Source organism: Entelurus aequoreus, linkage group LG04 (genome assembly GCF_033978785.1).
Source record: "Entelurus aequoreus isolate RoL-2023_Sb linkage group LG04, RoL_Eaeq_v1.1, whole genome shotgun sequence".
NCBI lineage: Eukaryota > Metazoa > Chordata > Actinopteri > Syngnathiformes > Syngnathidae > Entelurus > Entelurus aequoreus.
In genome coordinates this window covers 58,903,529-58,921,665 of record NC_084734.1, presented here as the reverse complement: position 1 = coordinate 58,921,665, position 18,137 = coordinate 58,903,529, and the positions used below count along the sequence as shown (strand labels likewise).

Here is an 18,137-nt window from a genome sequence, read left to right as displayed (position 1 = left end):
ATACATGTATGTATTTGAGGTGTGGTAGGAAGTGGAAAAATGGAAGTAAGCTTGGAAAGAACATGCAAACTCCACGCCGAGAATTCCAAACAAAGATTTGAACCCGCTGTCTCCTGACTGCAGCAAACATGTTAACCAACAGTCCACTGGGCAGTTCTTCAGTTGTTTAAAATGTATCCATTTAAATATTTTTTGGCAAGTCAATGTTTGTTTCTATGTCAGGTGACTGGTATCGAGGTCATGCTTGGCAGTGGTCACTGTGTGTTTTTGAGATGGAGAGGTGCCGGCGGAGATGCGGCCTTAACCCAAGAGGTCCTGCAGAGTAACCGGTCATCAGGCGGGAGTGACGCTGAAGAGGAGCTAGATTGGGACCGCTTAAACATCCTGCAAAGTACCATGTGAGGCGTGCTGATTACTGCTTATGTTATCCTGCACAATATTCCAAGTTTGGCTACAGTGTGCTTGCTCTCAACTGCTTGTCATGTTTAGGATCATATCAAGAGTACCAAAGGTCCATGTGGAGCTCCACCATCAACCTCCTGCTCTCAGCAATGAAATGTACTGCATTCACTTCACTGTTCAATCCCTAGAGGAAGCTCTATCCAAGGACCTGAAATTGACTGCAGGACTCAAACCTGGTACTTCTGCACAATCTTACATCTCTCTCTTTCTGAGCTTTTATTGATTGTACATCCCACCTCAAATAATACTTTCACACATGTAATATGAAGCTTTTTACTTTAAAATTATTGAATTTGAATTCAATGAATTAATATTGATTCATTTGAATGTGAAATCTAATTTATTCACACTAAAACACTATGTAATAAACTGTCAGAGCGATCGTGATGATGATTTAGTTTATTATGGTTATGGTTTGAAGTTTATTTTGAATATTTATACAGTTACATATGATACATCACATATTTTACATATTTTAATTTCTCCTTACAACATGTCCAGAAAGGAGTAGTAAGAAGCAAATCTTATTTAATCCTATGCCTTTTCCAATTTATATTAATTATTAACACATATGGTCACTTCCTGTTATCATTCTGTAACAATTACAAACAATTTAACAAAATTACATAAGTAACATCTCAAATATATATACATTACTGATGTAAAACAATACATTTTTAAAAATCAAAATAATCACACTTTGGATTTTTGATTAATTGCAGTTAATCATAAGTTGCTTGCATGGTTTTAATTAACTTTAAAACATGACCCCAATATTCACAAATGCATTTTTATTGTCAGAATGTCATTCAGAAACATTTTTAAACATTTTACCTGAATGCACATCATTTATTCACTCAAAACTTGCTAATTGTTTTATTTAAAGTACCGTTTGGGTATATTTTGAAAGGAAATTTGTCAATGAGCACAATTCTTCACTCATCTTTGCACTAACGTATGCATTGACTTGATCACTGACCATCTAAAAACAGCCCCGCCTGGTATGTGTCAAAGTAAATTGTGTGTAATTGATGAACTTGTGTTTATACATGATTAATGCCATAACTTTTTGTGATTAATCACATTAGTTAATGCATTACATTTGACGGCCCCAATATAAATATACACATAGTCAACAAATATACACATAGTCAAAAAGAAGCAGGAAGAATGAATCCGATCTTAATTAATTCTACCTGGTTCGTCAGGACAACAATGTGATTTATAAAACTAATATCTGGACTTTGGTGACTTTCAATCCAATGTCACCCATTAGACCCTTGACCCCTCATCCTGATACATCATGTGAAACTTTTATACAAGTTTCACAATAAATATAGTTGTTTGATTGGTTAGACTGCAGTGTAAGCCAGATTCAGTCCATCCATAATAGTTGAAGTCATTTATTAACATGTGTCTGGAAATATTGAAAAATGCTGCAAGAAGCAGCTCATTAGTTTTGAGGATCCAGAATAAGAACCAGTTGTTTACAAGTTACTGACATCCTGGTAACATTTGTGTCCCCGTCATAGATGTGAATGTGTTTTGGATGTTTCCTCACTTTTACAATGTGGAAAATAGGTATTTGACCCCCTATTGATTGACATTTAATTCCTACAGAGATACAATCACTTTTATGCTCGCTTTACTTTAACAAAATACAGAATGTGAAGAAAATCTACCAACATAAATATAAGGTTATAAATGATGTTGTATTTAGCAGCAATAATTGTGTATTTATTTGGATTGTTGTTTTAGGCCAAGATGCTAATCTAAGCCAGACTACACGTGTGACTCTGGATAACTCCAAGGTTTGTGATGACACGGCACTTCCTCTGCTCCCTGACATACCTCTGGGAAATCTGGAAGCAGGTGAAAAGGTACAAACTCACTTTTATTTTGACACTTTTTCTAGATAACATTTCCAAGACACAAAAGTGTAAAAAAAAAAAAAAGACTGAACACAGAAAAAGAACAAACTAGATGTAGCACGGAAGTTAGTAACAAGCATACAAGGAAGTATTGACACAGAATAGAGAACTCAGGTCAATGTGGGGAAACAATGAGGAATGATTTGATGTCTTCTTGGTGTGAACGCAGGAGTTATCAATCAGACTAATTGATGACTGCCTCATTACTCCACCACCAGACAAAGCTGTCTGCAAAACAAAACAAAACTAACAGAAAAGACACATTTTTCCATATACTTTGGGAGACTCCCAGAAATTATTTTTGTCTACCAACATCCTAACTGAAGTTAAAAATCTCCTGGATTTTGATATGCTCTAGCTGTTCCCTGGAATATTAATGAATGACAAAGAGGTGGTGCATCGATAATCTACTTATTGAAACAAACACAACCACACCAAAAACAGCTTCTCAACATACAGAACTCTATCAAGCTAGACAAACTGGTGCTAAATAAACTGATTCTAGATGACACAATTGAGTTGGTGACCTTCCTGTAGATTTATATAATTTTTTTGAAAGGAAAAACAATCGCATTTGACATAGCTTTTGTCTGCAGCTGGAGAGGTGTGTCTATGTGACGTGTTCTACAACTGGACCCAGGCTGTTCCTGTTTCACGTAGCTTACAGCGTTGACGTGATGGTGGATGGACGACAGATAGTGTGCAAATGTCAGAAGGTAACCACACAACTATTTCAATAATCACACACACCTTTTTTGTTTGTTTGTCTCTTAAAGGGTCTGCTTACAGCTTTTACTTGGATGTTTTGAAGGCGCTAACTTTACGTATTGTGAGCGATATGTCCAGCCTTCTTCTGACTACTACTTGTAACTTCACATCATGTATCACACATGTTAGCTTTGTGTGTTGTTTTATCATAACAACATGACTGCTTTTGTGAACGCCAGACTAATTCCTTGGATCGACGAGCAATTTTTCTTCAATATAATTAGTCATTGTAAAAAATATAGACATTTACAAATCTATATGTTCTGTTACACCACTAATGGTAACATTAACCAGCTGATGGTGTTCTTGTCATATATTTTCTGGTTTAAAATTAACTTTGAGGAAGTTGCAACCATCCAATTTAATTGTTTACTTTCACCCTGTTTTACAGGATGAAACGATTACCATAGAGACAGTTGTTCCATTTGAGGTTTCTGCCAACTTTATGTCCACAAAGGTACGTTCTTGTTTCTTTAGATCAACTTAAACTCAAGTAGGTCCAGATACAAATAATTTCCTCATTGCCTTTCTTTGTTTTCATTAAAATTATAGTTTTTGTCAGCACTTTGTCTGCCCTTGCTTTAAAATTTACAAAAGTTTGGCTGTGGTTATTTTTGTAACAGTCTAATGAGCAGTTAGAGCTTAAATATATTTCCTAAATGAATTTGTCATCTTTACTGTTAGTTAGGAGTAGGGATGCAAGGATTATGGATTTTGACTGTACGACTATAGTCTGAGTAATCACAGACCATAGGTGAGGATAGGAACGTAGATCGACCGGTAAATTGGATAAATGGTAATAAACGTACAAAATGATAAATATAAACAAAGTATTATTAGTAATAAATATATTATTTAATAATTGTATTATTAATATAAGACTAAGATTAACTTTATTGATCCACCATAAGGAAATGTTTATCATGTAGGTATTAAACTCAACTGTTGTGATCCATGCCTATTTATTCTTTTTTAATAATCTATTTTTTACACAGTTAGATCCCACGATATAGTGTTGTTGTTCTACAAGCTCCTGATGTTATGTTAATGTTTTACACTTGCTATAAGGTGGGGAAAAATTATCGATTCTCCAATGCATCACCATTAAAACATAGACGATTCATGAATAGATGGACAAATGTCCACACATCGATTATTTACGTATCCATCCATCCATGTATCCATCCATTTTGTACCGCTTGTCCGTCTCGGGGTTGCGGGGCATGCTGCAGCCTATCCCAGCTATGTTAAACAATATTCCTTCTAATTTTTCATGTGTCTGAACAAACGCACAAACTCTCTGAGCATTCAGTTCAGTGGAGCACATGTGAGCAACATCAGACGTGCACACTGTGGCCATACCAGCATCACACCTGCCCCAAGTTAAATGTTTTAATATAAATCAAATGACAGCAGTCATGTTCATAAGATTATTTTCTAATATAGGTGATTTGGCCCACTTACAATGAAAATAACAAACAAAATCTTCTTTTTCATGAGTGTACAAGTACTGTATGTCTAGGTGGGGGTCCTACTTTAGAAATAAAGTGTTACCCTTTCACATCACATTTACTTCACCTTAAAACATTCTCATGTTGCACTATGAGATGTAGTAAGCATGGGATAAAATGTACATTCTTGTAACTTTCTGTCTGTAAAATATATATTTTTTATTAGCATTCCTGTAATGTAGTAACATCATTTCATTATTAATATCCATAAATTACATTCTTAATAAATGACAGTCAAACAAGCACACATCTGATTGAGGAGTCGTAGTGTAACAACCTGGCATTTATACTTTGTCTGGTGTTGGAGTTGTCCGACTTTTTGTGTGGCAATAAACGCATCACAGGCTAAGTGCCTTGAGTGCGTGTGTTGGCGCAAGAGAGAGAGAGAGCGGCTGCTGTTGATATGACAGATGACAAAGAGTTGGTTTAAGCCTGCTTTGTACGGCAGAAATTAACCAGTCGTTCGGCATATTAATTTTTTACTAATGTGTTTGATGTGGTAATGGCCGATTATAAACAGGTTAGCTCAATAAAGTGATCACTGGAATTCCTGTCCTCCTTAAAGCGTCTCGACAGACGTTACAGTAATTGAACAGTGTTGACATTGTTTTATCTGTTATGGCCGCTTGTTGTCACATTTCATTCAGAGTTGCATTGCAAAATCCTACAGAACAAATAGTTATGTGTTTTTTTGATTAGAGGTCAGATTGGATTTTAATTTGCAAGCAGCATAGATTTGTTGTGGGCATTGGACGCATTAGCAGTGTGCAATTGCGCAGCCGCGCACCTTAGAGGCTAGTCATTTTAGAACCATCTGATAGACTTTATTTAACAATGTTAAATAAAGTATACCAGACAGTTCTAAAATGCGACATTCATGTTAATGTTTTATAAACTTTAGTTTCAGGTTTGGTTCAAACTAACCAAGGGATAACCATTAGCTAACATTATTTTTATTTGTGTTAGCTGGGTTAGCGCAGACACGTAGAAGACGTACCTAGTCTTCCACATACATACTGTAGCTATGCTGGGTGCACTAATTTCCAATACTACATACATTAGTAGCCAAATGAAGAGCCTTTTAGACATATTATTATTATTAATATTGATAAATAAATGTAGTACATTTAGAATATGTAATAATATACAATATATTAACATTACACATTATAATAATTAAAGATATGTAAATAATCAATTCATAACCGAATCGTAGACCCTGAATCGTAACCGAGTCGTAATTTACAAAAGATTTCCACCTCCACTTGCTATATTGAAGGGGACCTACTATGAAAAAACAACTTTTCTTACCAATTAGTACCTGTTTTTGTATATTTGGGATCTGCCTAAATCCTATAAATTTGAAATGAAACCATGGAGGCATGGCAAAGATATGTATAAAATAATGTTCTTCCTCCAAATGAGCCCTTTAAAATTTGCACAACTTTTGATGTTTTTCCTACATGTGAAGTCAGCGGATATCTCCATATATGGTAGAGATGAACTCGTAGAGCTATGCACGAGTCCGCCGTTGTACCGTAGTCTGACATTGTAGAGGATAAGGTATTTTTTTTCTCAATCTTCTTGTTGTGGCGCAGACTGGCTCACACATGCATTTTTCACTGTTGCCATTTCAACTACAAAGTAGTGTATAGTTGAATTTACTGTATATCTACAAATTACAACACGGCTGACGGAGAGAAGATGAAGTCGAAGTGGAGGCACGTATATAAGACCGCTCAAAAAACTGTGCATTCTAAAGAAAAGGTCAGAAAGCGGCTTGAAGATTGTCTATAAAACATAATTTGTGTATGCTTCATAATCCAAAAAGTTATGGTCAATGACTAATAGACCATCAAAATAACTGTTAGGAGCAAGCATATAATTCAACACAACTACTGGCTGACTTTAGTGTGTACAGTAGGGGGAAAAAGTATTTGATCCCCTGCTGATTTAATAGTTTTACCTTTGCAAATATATGAACAGTACTTTATTTTTATGCTATATTTATTTTAACAGAGCGACGGAATGAAAAATTGAACTTACAAAAAAAAACGTAAGACTTAGCGTGAAAGCTAGCAACAAGCAAATAAGGGAACTAAGAAATATTGGTAGAGAATAGAGAAGTTAGGCATATGTGCAGGTGAGGAATAATCTGGTGTGCATCAGGATATATTAATGATTTTACCACACAAAGCTGTCTGCAAACATCATAATACATGAAACAGGAAGTAAATCAATTAAAGGTTAATTGGGATGCAGACCATCACAACAAATGGTGAGATTTGACTGAAGTGTAATAAAGCTTTACAAACATAACATTTATCGTTAGAAACCACAGGTCTGTTACTTCAACTAGATACAAATTTAGACATTATATCACAAATGAAGTTGGTATTTTGCAGCTGTTTGACTTTAGTTATGTGCACACTAACACTGCTATTTACATTTTTTTAAATGTCCATTCACATAAGCCTCCTTTGTGTCCATTTACAAATCTATAAAATCAAGTGTATGATAGATTTAAATTATATCAATATTTTTATTACTGCTTTTCTGAGGATGAAATATTACCAATTTCTTATGACAAAAGACAAAATAAGATCTGTTTTACTTAGTAATACACAAATGCTAAAGCAGCACTTTTTAAAATCTTCACCCGAGTCTCCCATTTCCAAAAAATCAGTTTTTAAACACAAGCTGTGTTTGAGTGTGGGTATAGAAATGTATAAAGCAAGTGAAACACGCCATCAGTAGCTGATGCTTGTGCGTGCATGGGAGACCAAATCATGCAATGGAATGATCATTTAAAACAGTGGTCCCCAACCACCGGGCCGCGGCCCGGTACCGGTCCGTGGATCGATTGGTACCGGGCCGCACAAGAAATAAAAAATAAAAAAAAGAGTGTTTTTTTTTTTTTAATTAAATCAACATAAAAAACACAACATACACTTACAATTAGTGCACCAACCCAAAAAACCTCCCTCCCCCATTTACACTCATTCACACTCATTTGCACAAAGGGGTTGTTTCTTTCTGTTATTAATATTTCTGGTTCCTACATTATATATCAATAGTCTGCAGGGATACAGTCCGTAAGCACACATGATTGTATTTCTTTATGACAAAAAAAATAAAAATAAAATACCATAACCCCCCCACCCCCCTGGTCCGTGGGACACATTTTCAAGCGTTGACCGGTCCGCAGCTACAAAAAGGTTGGGGACCACTGATTTAAAATATAAGATGGATGAGAAGTTTGTGTTGTTTTCCTCAGTTGGAGCCTTTGGAGCAGGTAGCAGTGGATATTCCCTTCCTGATGCTAACAGAGATCCAATCTTTGTCTCCTTGGCCACTGCTATTAGCTTCCTCCTCTCTGCAGAATTTCACTATGAAGACCAACACACCACAGCAACTACATCAAGGTATACTTTCATTTAATCACACATCACGTGACTTTTGACACACTCAGTTTTGAAATGTAAATGTATTTGGTGGTCTGCAGGACAATATATTATTTATGAATGAGTTATTTCAAAATACTAAACAATGTATGTTTTTGTTTTTTTGCAAAATATAAATATATACATGTGTGTGTGTGTATATCCAACAAATACATATTTTAATGTGCTGTCCAAAATGGTCCCTGATAACAAATTACAATTCTGCAAATGTTTCAAAACTTATGGTTGTTTAAACATAACTCGTATGTCATGTTGCTGTCTGTTAAAGGCCTACTGAAACCCACTATTACCGACCACGCAGTCTGATAGTTTATATATCAATGATGAAATCTTAACATTGCAACACATGCCAATACGGCCGGGTTAACTTATAAAGTGCAATTTTAAATTTCCCGCTAAACTTCCGGTTGAAAACGTCTATGTATGATGACATATGCGGGTGACGTCAATCGTTGAAATGGAAGTATTCGGACGCCATTAAATCCAATACAAAAAGCTCTGTTTTCATCTAAAAATTCCACAGTATTCTGGACATCTGTGTTGGTGAATCTTTTGCAATTTGTTTAATGAACAATGAAGACTGCAAAGAAGAAAGTTGTAGGTGGGATCGGTGTATTAGCGGCTGGGCGCATCAACACAAACAGGAGGACTTTGAGGTGGATAGCAGACGCGCTATCCGACGCTAGCCGCCGACCGCATCGGTGATCGGGTGAAGTCCTTCGTCGCACCGTCGATCGCTGGAAAGCAGGTGAGCACGGGTGTTGATGAGCAGATGAGGGCTGGCTGGCGTAGGTGGAGAGCTAATGTTTTTAGCTTAGCTCTGTGAGGTCCCGTTGCTAAGTTAGCTTCAATGGCGTCGTTAGCAACAGCATTGTTAACCTTCGCCAGCCTGGAAAGCATTAACCGTGTATTTACAAGTCCATGGTTTAATAGTATTGTTGATTTTCTGTCTATCCTTCCAGTCACGGGCTTATTTATTTTGTTTCTATCTGCAGTTAAGCCCGATGCTATCACGTTAGCTCCGTAGCTAAAGTGTTTCGCCGATGTATTGTCGTGGAGATAAAAGTCACTGTGAATGTCCATTTCGCGTTCTCGACTCTCATTTTCAAGAGGATATAGTATCCGAGGTGGTTTAAAATACAAATCCGTGATCCACAATAGAAAAAGGAGAGAGTGTGGAATCCAATGAGCCAGCTTGTACCTAAGTTACGGTCAGAGCGAAAAAAGATGCGTCCTGCACTGCACTCTAGTCCTTCACTCTCACGTTCCTCATCCACGAATCTTTCATCCTCGCTCAAATTAATGGGGTAATCGTCGCTTTCTCGGTCCGAATCGCTCTCGCTGCATTGAAAACAATGGGGAAATGTGAGGAGCCTTTCAACCTTTGACGTCACGCTACTTCCGGTACAGGTAAGGCTTTTTTTATCAGCGACCAAAAGTTGCGAACTTTATCGTCGATGTTCTCTACTAAATCCTTTCAGCAAAAATATGGCACTATCGCGAAATGATCAAATATGACACATAGAATGGATCTGCTATCCCCGTTTAAATAAAAACATTTCATTTCAGTAGGACTTTAAAGGGTTGTTGTTTAAATTTACAGTTGCACCTCAGATACGGATTGGTAATTGGTTGTGGGACACAGCTTATACATTGAAAAACTTGTTTTGCAAAACAACATAGCTCATTTAGATGGATTGAAATTAATTTTTAATTGGTGCTTGAGGCAGCTCATATCCCCAAACGATTATAAGATGATGCACTTGTATCCTAAATATCACTGTACTTTGGTAAAGTTGGACTGTTTTTTCTTTCTTGTTGTGTTTATCTCTTTTAAACAAACATATCTGTTAGCCAACCCCTAAATGCTGTAGCACTTTGAGATTTCTCTGTTATGTAAAATGCACTACATTTAAAATTTATATTATTATTATTAGGTGTGATTAAAAAGTACAATACTGGTGTGCATGGTATAGATAAGTCCTACTAAAAACTGAGGTTCTCATGAAAACCACACATGTTGTAGCTCAACAACTTCACTGCTTGCTACACAACAAACAAGTCATTAATAAAACATCCTCGTATAAAATTGTTTGTATGTAATGTGTTTGCCTTTTTTCTTGTCTTCAGTCATTCTGCAGAAAGATGAGTGTGCAAGTGAGTGCTTCAGTCTTCTTTGTCCACCACTAAATAATAACAACAACACTGTGGCAACAGGACAATACCTGATTTCATGGAGGAGGTACAACACACATACAAACACACGCACACAAGTCGGTTTTTAAATGAAGATTACAAAGAAAATTCCTCTTGCTGAATATTAAAGACTGAACAGTTTTTATTGTGTTTTAAAGACAGTCCTCAAGTCCAGACAGTCCTTTAATTGAAACAACAGTGTCTCTGCCCCACGTCCTTCTGGAGTCTGTCCCACTTCACATCCATGCTGGTCAGTGTCCTCACTTTCTACCTTATGTTATGTTATTTTCATTTATTATCCGCCCCCCCCAACCAACTGTTAGATCAGCCCGGACCTTCTCATGCTGACATCACTGCTCTAGTTAGTGCCGCCTCTACGTCTACTTTGATGTCACAGCCGTGTATACAGAGAGTATGGCCAACTCGTTTTTTAAATCTGGTAGCAAACATGGCGGCCTGTTGTCACGTGAGAGGCTTTTGACCAATCAGACAGAGTATGGCCAGAGGATCCCTAAATGATAGGTAACTACAGGGCGCCTTGTTTGCGGCCAAATTTGAAACCAAATTGGCCATACTTGATGTGACACAGTAGCGCCACCCAGTGGTAAAAGTCAGCTAAACTCCATAATCTGATGATGAAAATATATTATTACTTCTCTGTTGGACAATAGAACAAATGGGTTGTGGGTTGCAGGGTAGAGTTTTGACAGCCTTGTTGTAATGAATATACTTTGGTGTTGGAAGAACATCAGCGCTCTTCAGAACCATGCAGTACGCTCTGATATTTAAAGTATGCACCTATCCTAAGTATATGACATATAACACAAGTCCAGGCTATGTCAGAACCAGGAAAGAAGAACAGGACGTAAGTTTAGAATAATTGTGTTTCGCATTACATTTAGAAGTACTTTTACCAATGCTTCCAGCAGTACTTTTAGCATTACTTCTAGCAGTACTTCTGGCATTATATTTAGCAGTACTTTTACCATTACATTCAGCAGTACTTTACCATTACTTCGAGCAGTACTTCTAGGAGTACTTTTTAACTTCCAGCATTACATTTACTGGTACTTTTACCATTACTTCCAGCAGTACTTCTAGGAGTACTTTTAGCAATACTTCTATTATTATTTCCAGCATTACATTTAGCAGTACTTTTACTTTTACTTCTAGTAGTTCTTGTAGGAGTACTTTTAGCAATACTTCCAGCATAACATTTAGCATTACTTATAGCATTATTTATAGCAATACTTTTACCATTACTTCTAGAAGGACTTTTAGCGTTACTTTTAGCAGTATTTTTACCATTACGTCTGGTAGGACTTCTAGCATTACGTCTAACAGTACTTCCAGCAGGACTTCTAGCAGGACTTCTAGCATACTGACATAGCTTGGACTTAATTTGTCCTCAAAATGATTTGTACTTTTCTTACTCTTTGACATTTTTAGTTTGTTTAATAAAAAGAATGCATTTGGTCAAGTTATGTATTTGTGAACAACACGTTCAATTATAACAATAACACACTTTTAATTTCAGTTGCATTTAATGGATGGGTTTTAATAAATACAATTATTCATAATCTCTGTTCACTAATTTTCTTTTTAAATCCATAAATAAAATACAACTGAAATTAAGCATTTCTTGATTTGTGTTATTTCACTTGTTACTCACAAATTAACATAACTTGAATTCATTTTGTCAAGCAAACTAAAAAGTATCCTCATCTTTTAAAAAAAAAAGAATGAATGGATGAATTAATACAAAAAATTATGAAAGAATGAATAAATTCATTGATGAAAGAATGAAAAATACATTGGTGGAATAATAAATTCAAGTAATGAAATAATGGCTGTTTGCATGGATGAATAAATACATGAATTAATGATTAAATTAATTGATATATGAATGAATAAATATGAATAAATAAATTAATGAATGAAACAATGGATGGATGAATACATTGTTGAAATAAATTGATCAACAAATGAATCGATGATTGAATTAATACATGTAAGGATAAATACATTAATGGATGAATGAGGCGCTACTATAATATATAGCAAGATGTTTATTTACTTTGAGGATGTTATCCAAGTGTATGTAATTATGTATTTCCACACTTTGACTGTCATGTGTTTGTTGTTTATGAAGATATCCCTTCCTTTGGGAGAGTCCGAGAGTCTCTTCCAGTTTGTTTCCACATTGAGAACAGAACATCTCTGGTACAGGAAGTGCAGATCGCTGTGGAACCTTCTGATTCTTTCATGTTCTCTGGACTCAAACAGGTACCATCATCATCATCATCATAATCATCACCATCTTGATGTTAATAACATTTACAACGTGCAACATAACATGAATATAATCTGCTGTTACTTGATCATTTAAACATAGTTAAACATTCATATTTAAAGGATGTTTAAAAGTGAAAATATGATTGATTGCATTATTGTCTTGAACGTGCTGACCCGTCACTGTAGTTGACTTGGAAACAGGAAGTGAAACACAGCCTCACCCTGTTTGGTCCTGACTCTGGGCACCAGCTGAGACCACACCATGTCAGAGATGTAATTTGGCACAGTACCATGAAAAGATTTGTACACGAGCAGAGCCGTTTTAAAGTCTATTTTCTGAGCAACAGAAAGCCAGTGCAGTGACCTAAGCACTGGACTAATGTGGTCCCATTTCCTGGTTCTAGTCAGGACTCGAGCAGCAACAATCTGTACTCCTGATGCTTAACAGCTCTTTTACTTTTCAATTTTTCTTGTAATCAGACAACTTTCGGTATATTAGATGGAATTTTTACCTGACTGTCATCTGCAGTCTTCTTCAGAAGGGTCACCTGACCACTGTGACTGTTGCCTATCAGCTTTTCTTATAGGCGTGGCAAACCAGGTAGACTTGACAGGTCTGCCAGGTGGGTCATGCCTATAAGAACAGCTGTTAGGTAACAGTCACAGTGGTCAGGTGACCTTTCTGAAGAAGACAGTCGAAACGTGTCAGGTAAAAATTCCATCTAATATACGGAAAATATTGTCTGATTACAAGAACATTTTAAAAGTATATGTATAAGAAGACATAATTAACCTGTTTGAGCTTCTTAACAGCAGTAGTTTAACCTGCTGGAGACAACCAAAATTGATTAGGCTTTCTAAGTCTGCTTTGCACACTATTCCTTTAATTTTGGCAATGTTTTTTAGGACGTAAAAACTGCTGATGTTATTGACTCAATGTGTCTGTTAAAGTTCAAGTCTGAGTCCATTACCACCTCCAGATTTCTAACCTGACTACTCTGTTTCAGAGAGTAGCTCAATATGTCAATATAGCAGCACAACTTAGTTAGCTTTCTGCGCACTAAAAATAGTTTGTCTGCGTTTATAATGCGCTGATAACAATATTGCTAATACTTGATTAATATTCATGTCGCAAGGTATAAATGGAGTATTATTGTTGTTTTTGGATGTTTCTCTAGAGGGCTTTATGGCCGCAATAGTGTACTCCCACTAGCTGCATTGTTAGCCACTGCGTACTTGCCATATTTTATGACTTAAAATGCATTGAGGAAAACCCAATGTGTTCTTGTCTTACATAGGAATTGTGTATGATAAGCAGATTAAAAAAAAGTGCACTTACCCTCTAACAGAAGCAAGTAAATTTATAAATGGATATCATATTTTCATGCAGTGAACTTCCAAAATGTCATGTATAAAATATCACACAATCAAGTTTGCAGCTGATGTGTTGAAAGTGCAGCAAGTGTTTTTAATCAAATTGTCCAAAAAGTTTTTACATTAAAAAAACAAAAAACTTATTTGATACAAAAGCAAGTAAATTATGAAAACAGTTATTTGTCCTTTTTTTGATAGATGATAATTACGTTTTGTTTTTTTGCAGGTGCATCTACGTATACTTCCTGGTTCCGAGCAGCAAATGTTGTATAATTATTATCCGCTGATGGCTGGTTATCAAACGCTGCCTCAACTCAGCATCAATGTCTCTCGTTGGTCCAATAATGCTTACAACCTCAAGCGCTTTCTTCCTCATCGAGTCTTCGTCAAGGTAAACTTAATCAAACCAAAAAAAAACGTACTCGTATATGCACAATGTTCAGAAATAGTCCTTATGGACATCATGTTTTTATTCAAAGCAATACTGAGTGTTAACTTAATTACTGCTGAATGTGATGAAATGTAACATTCTATTATGTGTGTATTTCTTCTTCACAACACTTAATTTTTACTTACTTACTGCTGAATGTGATAAAATGTAACAATAGAAAATGTAATTTTAGGAGAAATTGCATGTGTGAATTCTGAAAAGCCCAACGGAAACGCTTATAGTTGGCACACTAGCCAGATAGCGACAAGTAACAAAATCTAAGATTCATAGGTGGGTGCCCCGCAAAATGAGTTTACACGAGTTTACAGTCAACATTCGTCAAGTACCTAAATATATGAGGCTGTATACCTCCAATATTTTCTAAAAAAGCTAGTATGTTAATGTTAGCATGATAACACTTAGCATGCCTCAAGTACCGAAATCTATGACTCTAAGGTACTGTATATACCTACAAAAAATATGTTTAGGAAAAGCTGGCATGCTAGTGTTTACATGCTAATGTTAGCATACTATCAATTGACTAACATTAGCAAGGAGCATTTTGACATTGGAACGATTTGAATCGGTCGAGAAATGCGGGAGTACCGTATTTTTCGGACAATAGAGCGCACCGGGATATAAGCTGCACTCACAACATTTTAGAAGAAAATAAATATTTTTTCCACATATTAGCTGCACCGGACTATAAACTGTAGATATAGAGGTATATGTTGCGACATGAGTTATTTACAAGGAAAGATTCTGTAAATGTTTTTTTATTTACTTTTAACTGTTTCCAAACGGCGCCTGTAACACGGCAGTAAATTGGCTCAGCAAACAAAACAGAAGTCATCGTCATGGACCCAATTGCTGCGGAAGCTAGCTCTTTAATCGGCTAAACAGACTCAATAACTCCACAGTGACGTTTTGGTGAATTTACTGGGGAATTTGTGAAACTAAAACAATACAAAAATAATGCAGTTGTAAGTTAATAATACTAACACAGACACCCGTAAACCTGTTGGCATATTAGCCAATGCATGTACAAATATGTATGAAAACACTCCTACAGACATCACACATGGGACAGTTTAATAAGTACAAACAGTTTTAGTTATATTGTAAAATTTACAAATGTTGCCTGGAGTGATGAATGAAGTATCCATACGAGTAGAACACTATGGACGGCTATAAGACTGAACCGCATTCCGGTTGAAAAAAATAAAAATAACGATCGATAAATGGAAGAACGCTGCAGCACCTGCACTGGGCGAATTTGTCCAAAAGATGGAGCCATAACACAAACAATAAAACACCTGGTCAGTGTTTTTTTTTAATTTTTTTTAATTTTTTTTAAATAAAATATTTTTTTATTATTGCCGTCAGCAAAGAAAAATTCATAAATTTGCCACTCTGTCTTATAAGCCACAGAGTTCAAAGTGTAGGGGGAAAAAGTAGTGGCTTATAGTTCGGAATTTATGGTAGTAACAATTCTTAATAGTTTTTAAGTGTTACGGAAAAAGCAGGGAATCTTTTGTACATAAAAAATAGAAGGAATAGGTTGAATGTTTTGATGGCAAAATGTTTAAATCATGTGTGAAATGTGGGAAAAAAGGGGGTTATAATAATTAAGAATATACTTGTGTGATTACTTTATGGCATTCACCCAATTATACTGTTATGTTGGTATTTTTGCTACACAATAAATAACTTATTTACTGCTGAATGGGATGAAATACACCAATATTAATATTATTCTAATATGTTTTTTTTTGCAGCCGCAGGGCAAAGACTTGGACAATGACTCCATCGCTGCAGCGTGACTTTGAAGTGCAAGTAAAAATACTGCAGTATTGTAAACATTGTACTGTGTAATTCTTCTCAGACAACATATGCTAACATTTAATTTACTGTCATTTATATAATTATTATTACAACATTCATCAAGAATAACAGTGTAATTAAAAGATGACATTTTGGTGACACAATGGTCTCTTTAAATACTTTCTATGTTTTATAGATAATTATTCACATTTCACCTTGAATAACATGACATCATGTTTTTTAAAATATACTTTTGTTACGTTTTATGATTCAACGACAACATTCTTGTCAAATGTACAACAACAAAGAATTTATAAAAAACATGTAATATAAATGTTGTAATTTTCATAGCTTAAACATGAACATTGTGATTGTTATGATACAAATAAATGATTACTTCATCATTGAAGAAATGTAATTGCGAAAAAAAACAAATGTCTGTAGCATAAATTTGATGATCAATGAAATCAAACTAAACTAAATAATGAAAATGATAGAGTTGTGTTCATTTGTGTTATAATTTTAAGTGTGAATATGTTGTTTTCACCATGAACATATAATCAATTTATAACCATTAAAAAGTTTTTTAAAACAAGAGTAAATATGAAATCATTGTAGAATAATAGTGTTGCTTTTATTTGAAATTATATTCAAAATGTGTTTTTATTGAGGCTGTCAAAATATTTAAAATGTTTATTTGTGATTAATCGCATTGTTCATAGTTAACTCAAAATGAATTGCGTTTAATCGCAACACAAAATGTTGATTGTTATGATAATGCTTTCATTTTTAAAGATGTTTTTGTAATATCCACCCATCTAATTTCTACCGCTTGTCCCTTTTGGGGTCATGGGGGGCTAGAGCCTATCCCAGCTGTAATCTGTGATATTTCTACCTGAATGAATGCTTCTGATATTCTGTACATTACATGTTACATGCTGCATGGCAATGTTTTAACCTTCTCTATAAATTAATCAAATGTAATATTCAGCCTGCTAATCATTTTGTAATTGAGGACTCAACCAGAACATGTTATAATAGAATTTACACAATATTTCAACCAGCCAGATTTTTTTTTTTCAAAAGTATTAAACTACAAATGAAAGTGAAGCAACAACTTCACATTAACATTACAAAGTACAGTACAAGGAACCGAGATGATTATGATAACGATTGATAGTTAAAATACAAAGCTAAGGTATTCTGATATAGTAGGTGCCAAATGCAGGAGTTGCAGCTGTACATCCAACTTGGCTGCACTCTTCAGCCATGAGAAAAATCCTGTGTTTAAGCAGGTGCTTCCTTAGATTGGAAGTATTCCCGCCACTGGTCTTGATAGCGAGCATAATCTGCATCGGTATCACAATTGGAAAAGTCGGTGCCAAAAAAATACCGGATCTGGTGCCCACCCCTAATGACAAAGCAGGATCATAATGTAATGTTTATTTTGTAAATGTAGTTAAACCGGATGTTTAGCGTATAACTTTTATTTTGAAGCAGAAAAAGTGTGCGATTGGTTTGAGAATTGTCTTGACATGTTTTAATATTGGATCGACTGTTTGCAATAAAAAAAAGTCTAATTTTGACATCCTGCCGACCGTCTTTCATTTCTGTTGAGCTTTTGTCCCATCTTACTTACTAAATCAGTCACAGTAACAGTCTAAATGTTATTTTATCATTGCACCTTAACAGTAATCTCAACACGGAAGTGAAGCACCACCCACCTCTGAACTACGTACGCAGCAGGTGTTTGCTGCAGTGATGTTGCCTCTTCTCACTGCGAATAAGAGTCCTTTCTTGTTGGGAGAATACCTTGAACCTGATATTTCCATGAGGTAGACTGTCCATTTCTACTCGCTTGTGGCTCATGAGTAACAAGTGA

The 18,137-nt window shown here is 35.5% G+C and overlaps 1 protein-coding gene across 1 annotated transcript in view; it reads left to right on the top strand.

The window, feature by feature from the left end:
* The window catches only part of trappc11 (trafficking protein particle complex subunit 11), a 40,072-nt gene extending 22,299 nt beyond the window's left edge, over positions 1 to 17,773 (top strand). The window contains exons 20-30 of the mRNA XM_062045347.1: positions 223 to 398; positions 490 to 638; positions 2,221 to 2,342; positions 2,990 to 3,109; positions 3,553 to 3,618; positions 7,950 to 8,097; positions 10,267 to 10,378; positions 10,491 to 10,582; positions 12,485 to 12,618; positions 14,228 to 14,392; positions 16,210 to 17,773. Coding sequence (XP_061901331.1) covers positions 223 to 398; positions 490 to 638; positions 2,221 to 2,342; positions 2,990 to 3,109; positions 3,553 to 3,618; positions 7,950 to 8,097; positions 10,267 to 10,378; positions 10,491 to 10,582; positions 12,485 to 12,618; positions 14,228 to 14,392; positions 16,210 to 16,254 — 1,329 coding nt within the window. The 3' untranslated portion in view covers positions 16,255 to 17,773. The remainder of the gene's footprint in view (positions 1 to 222; positions 399 to 489; positions 639 to 2,220; positions 2,343 to 2,989; positions 3,110 to 3,552; positions 3,619 to 7,949; positions 8,098 to 10,266; positions 10,379 to 10,490; positions 10,583 to 12,484; positions 12,619 to 14,227; positions 14,393 to 16,209) is intronic.
* Positions 17,774 to 18,137: the final 364 nt, after the last annotated feature.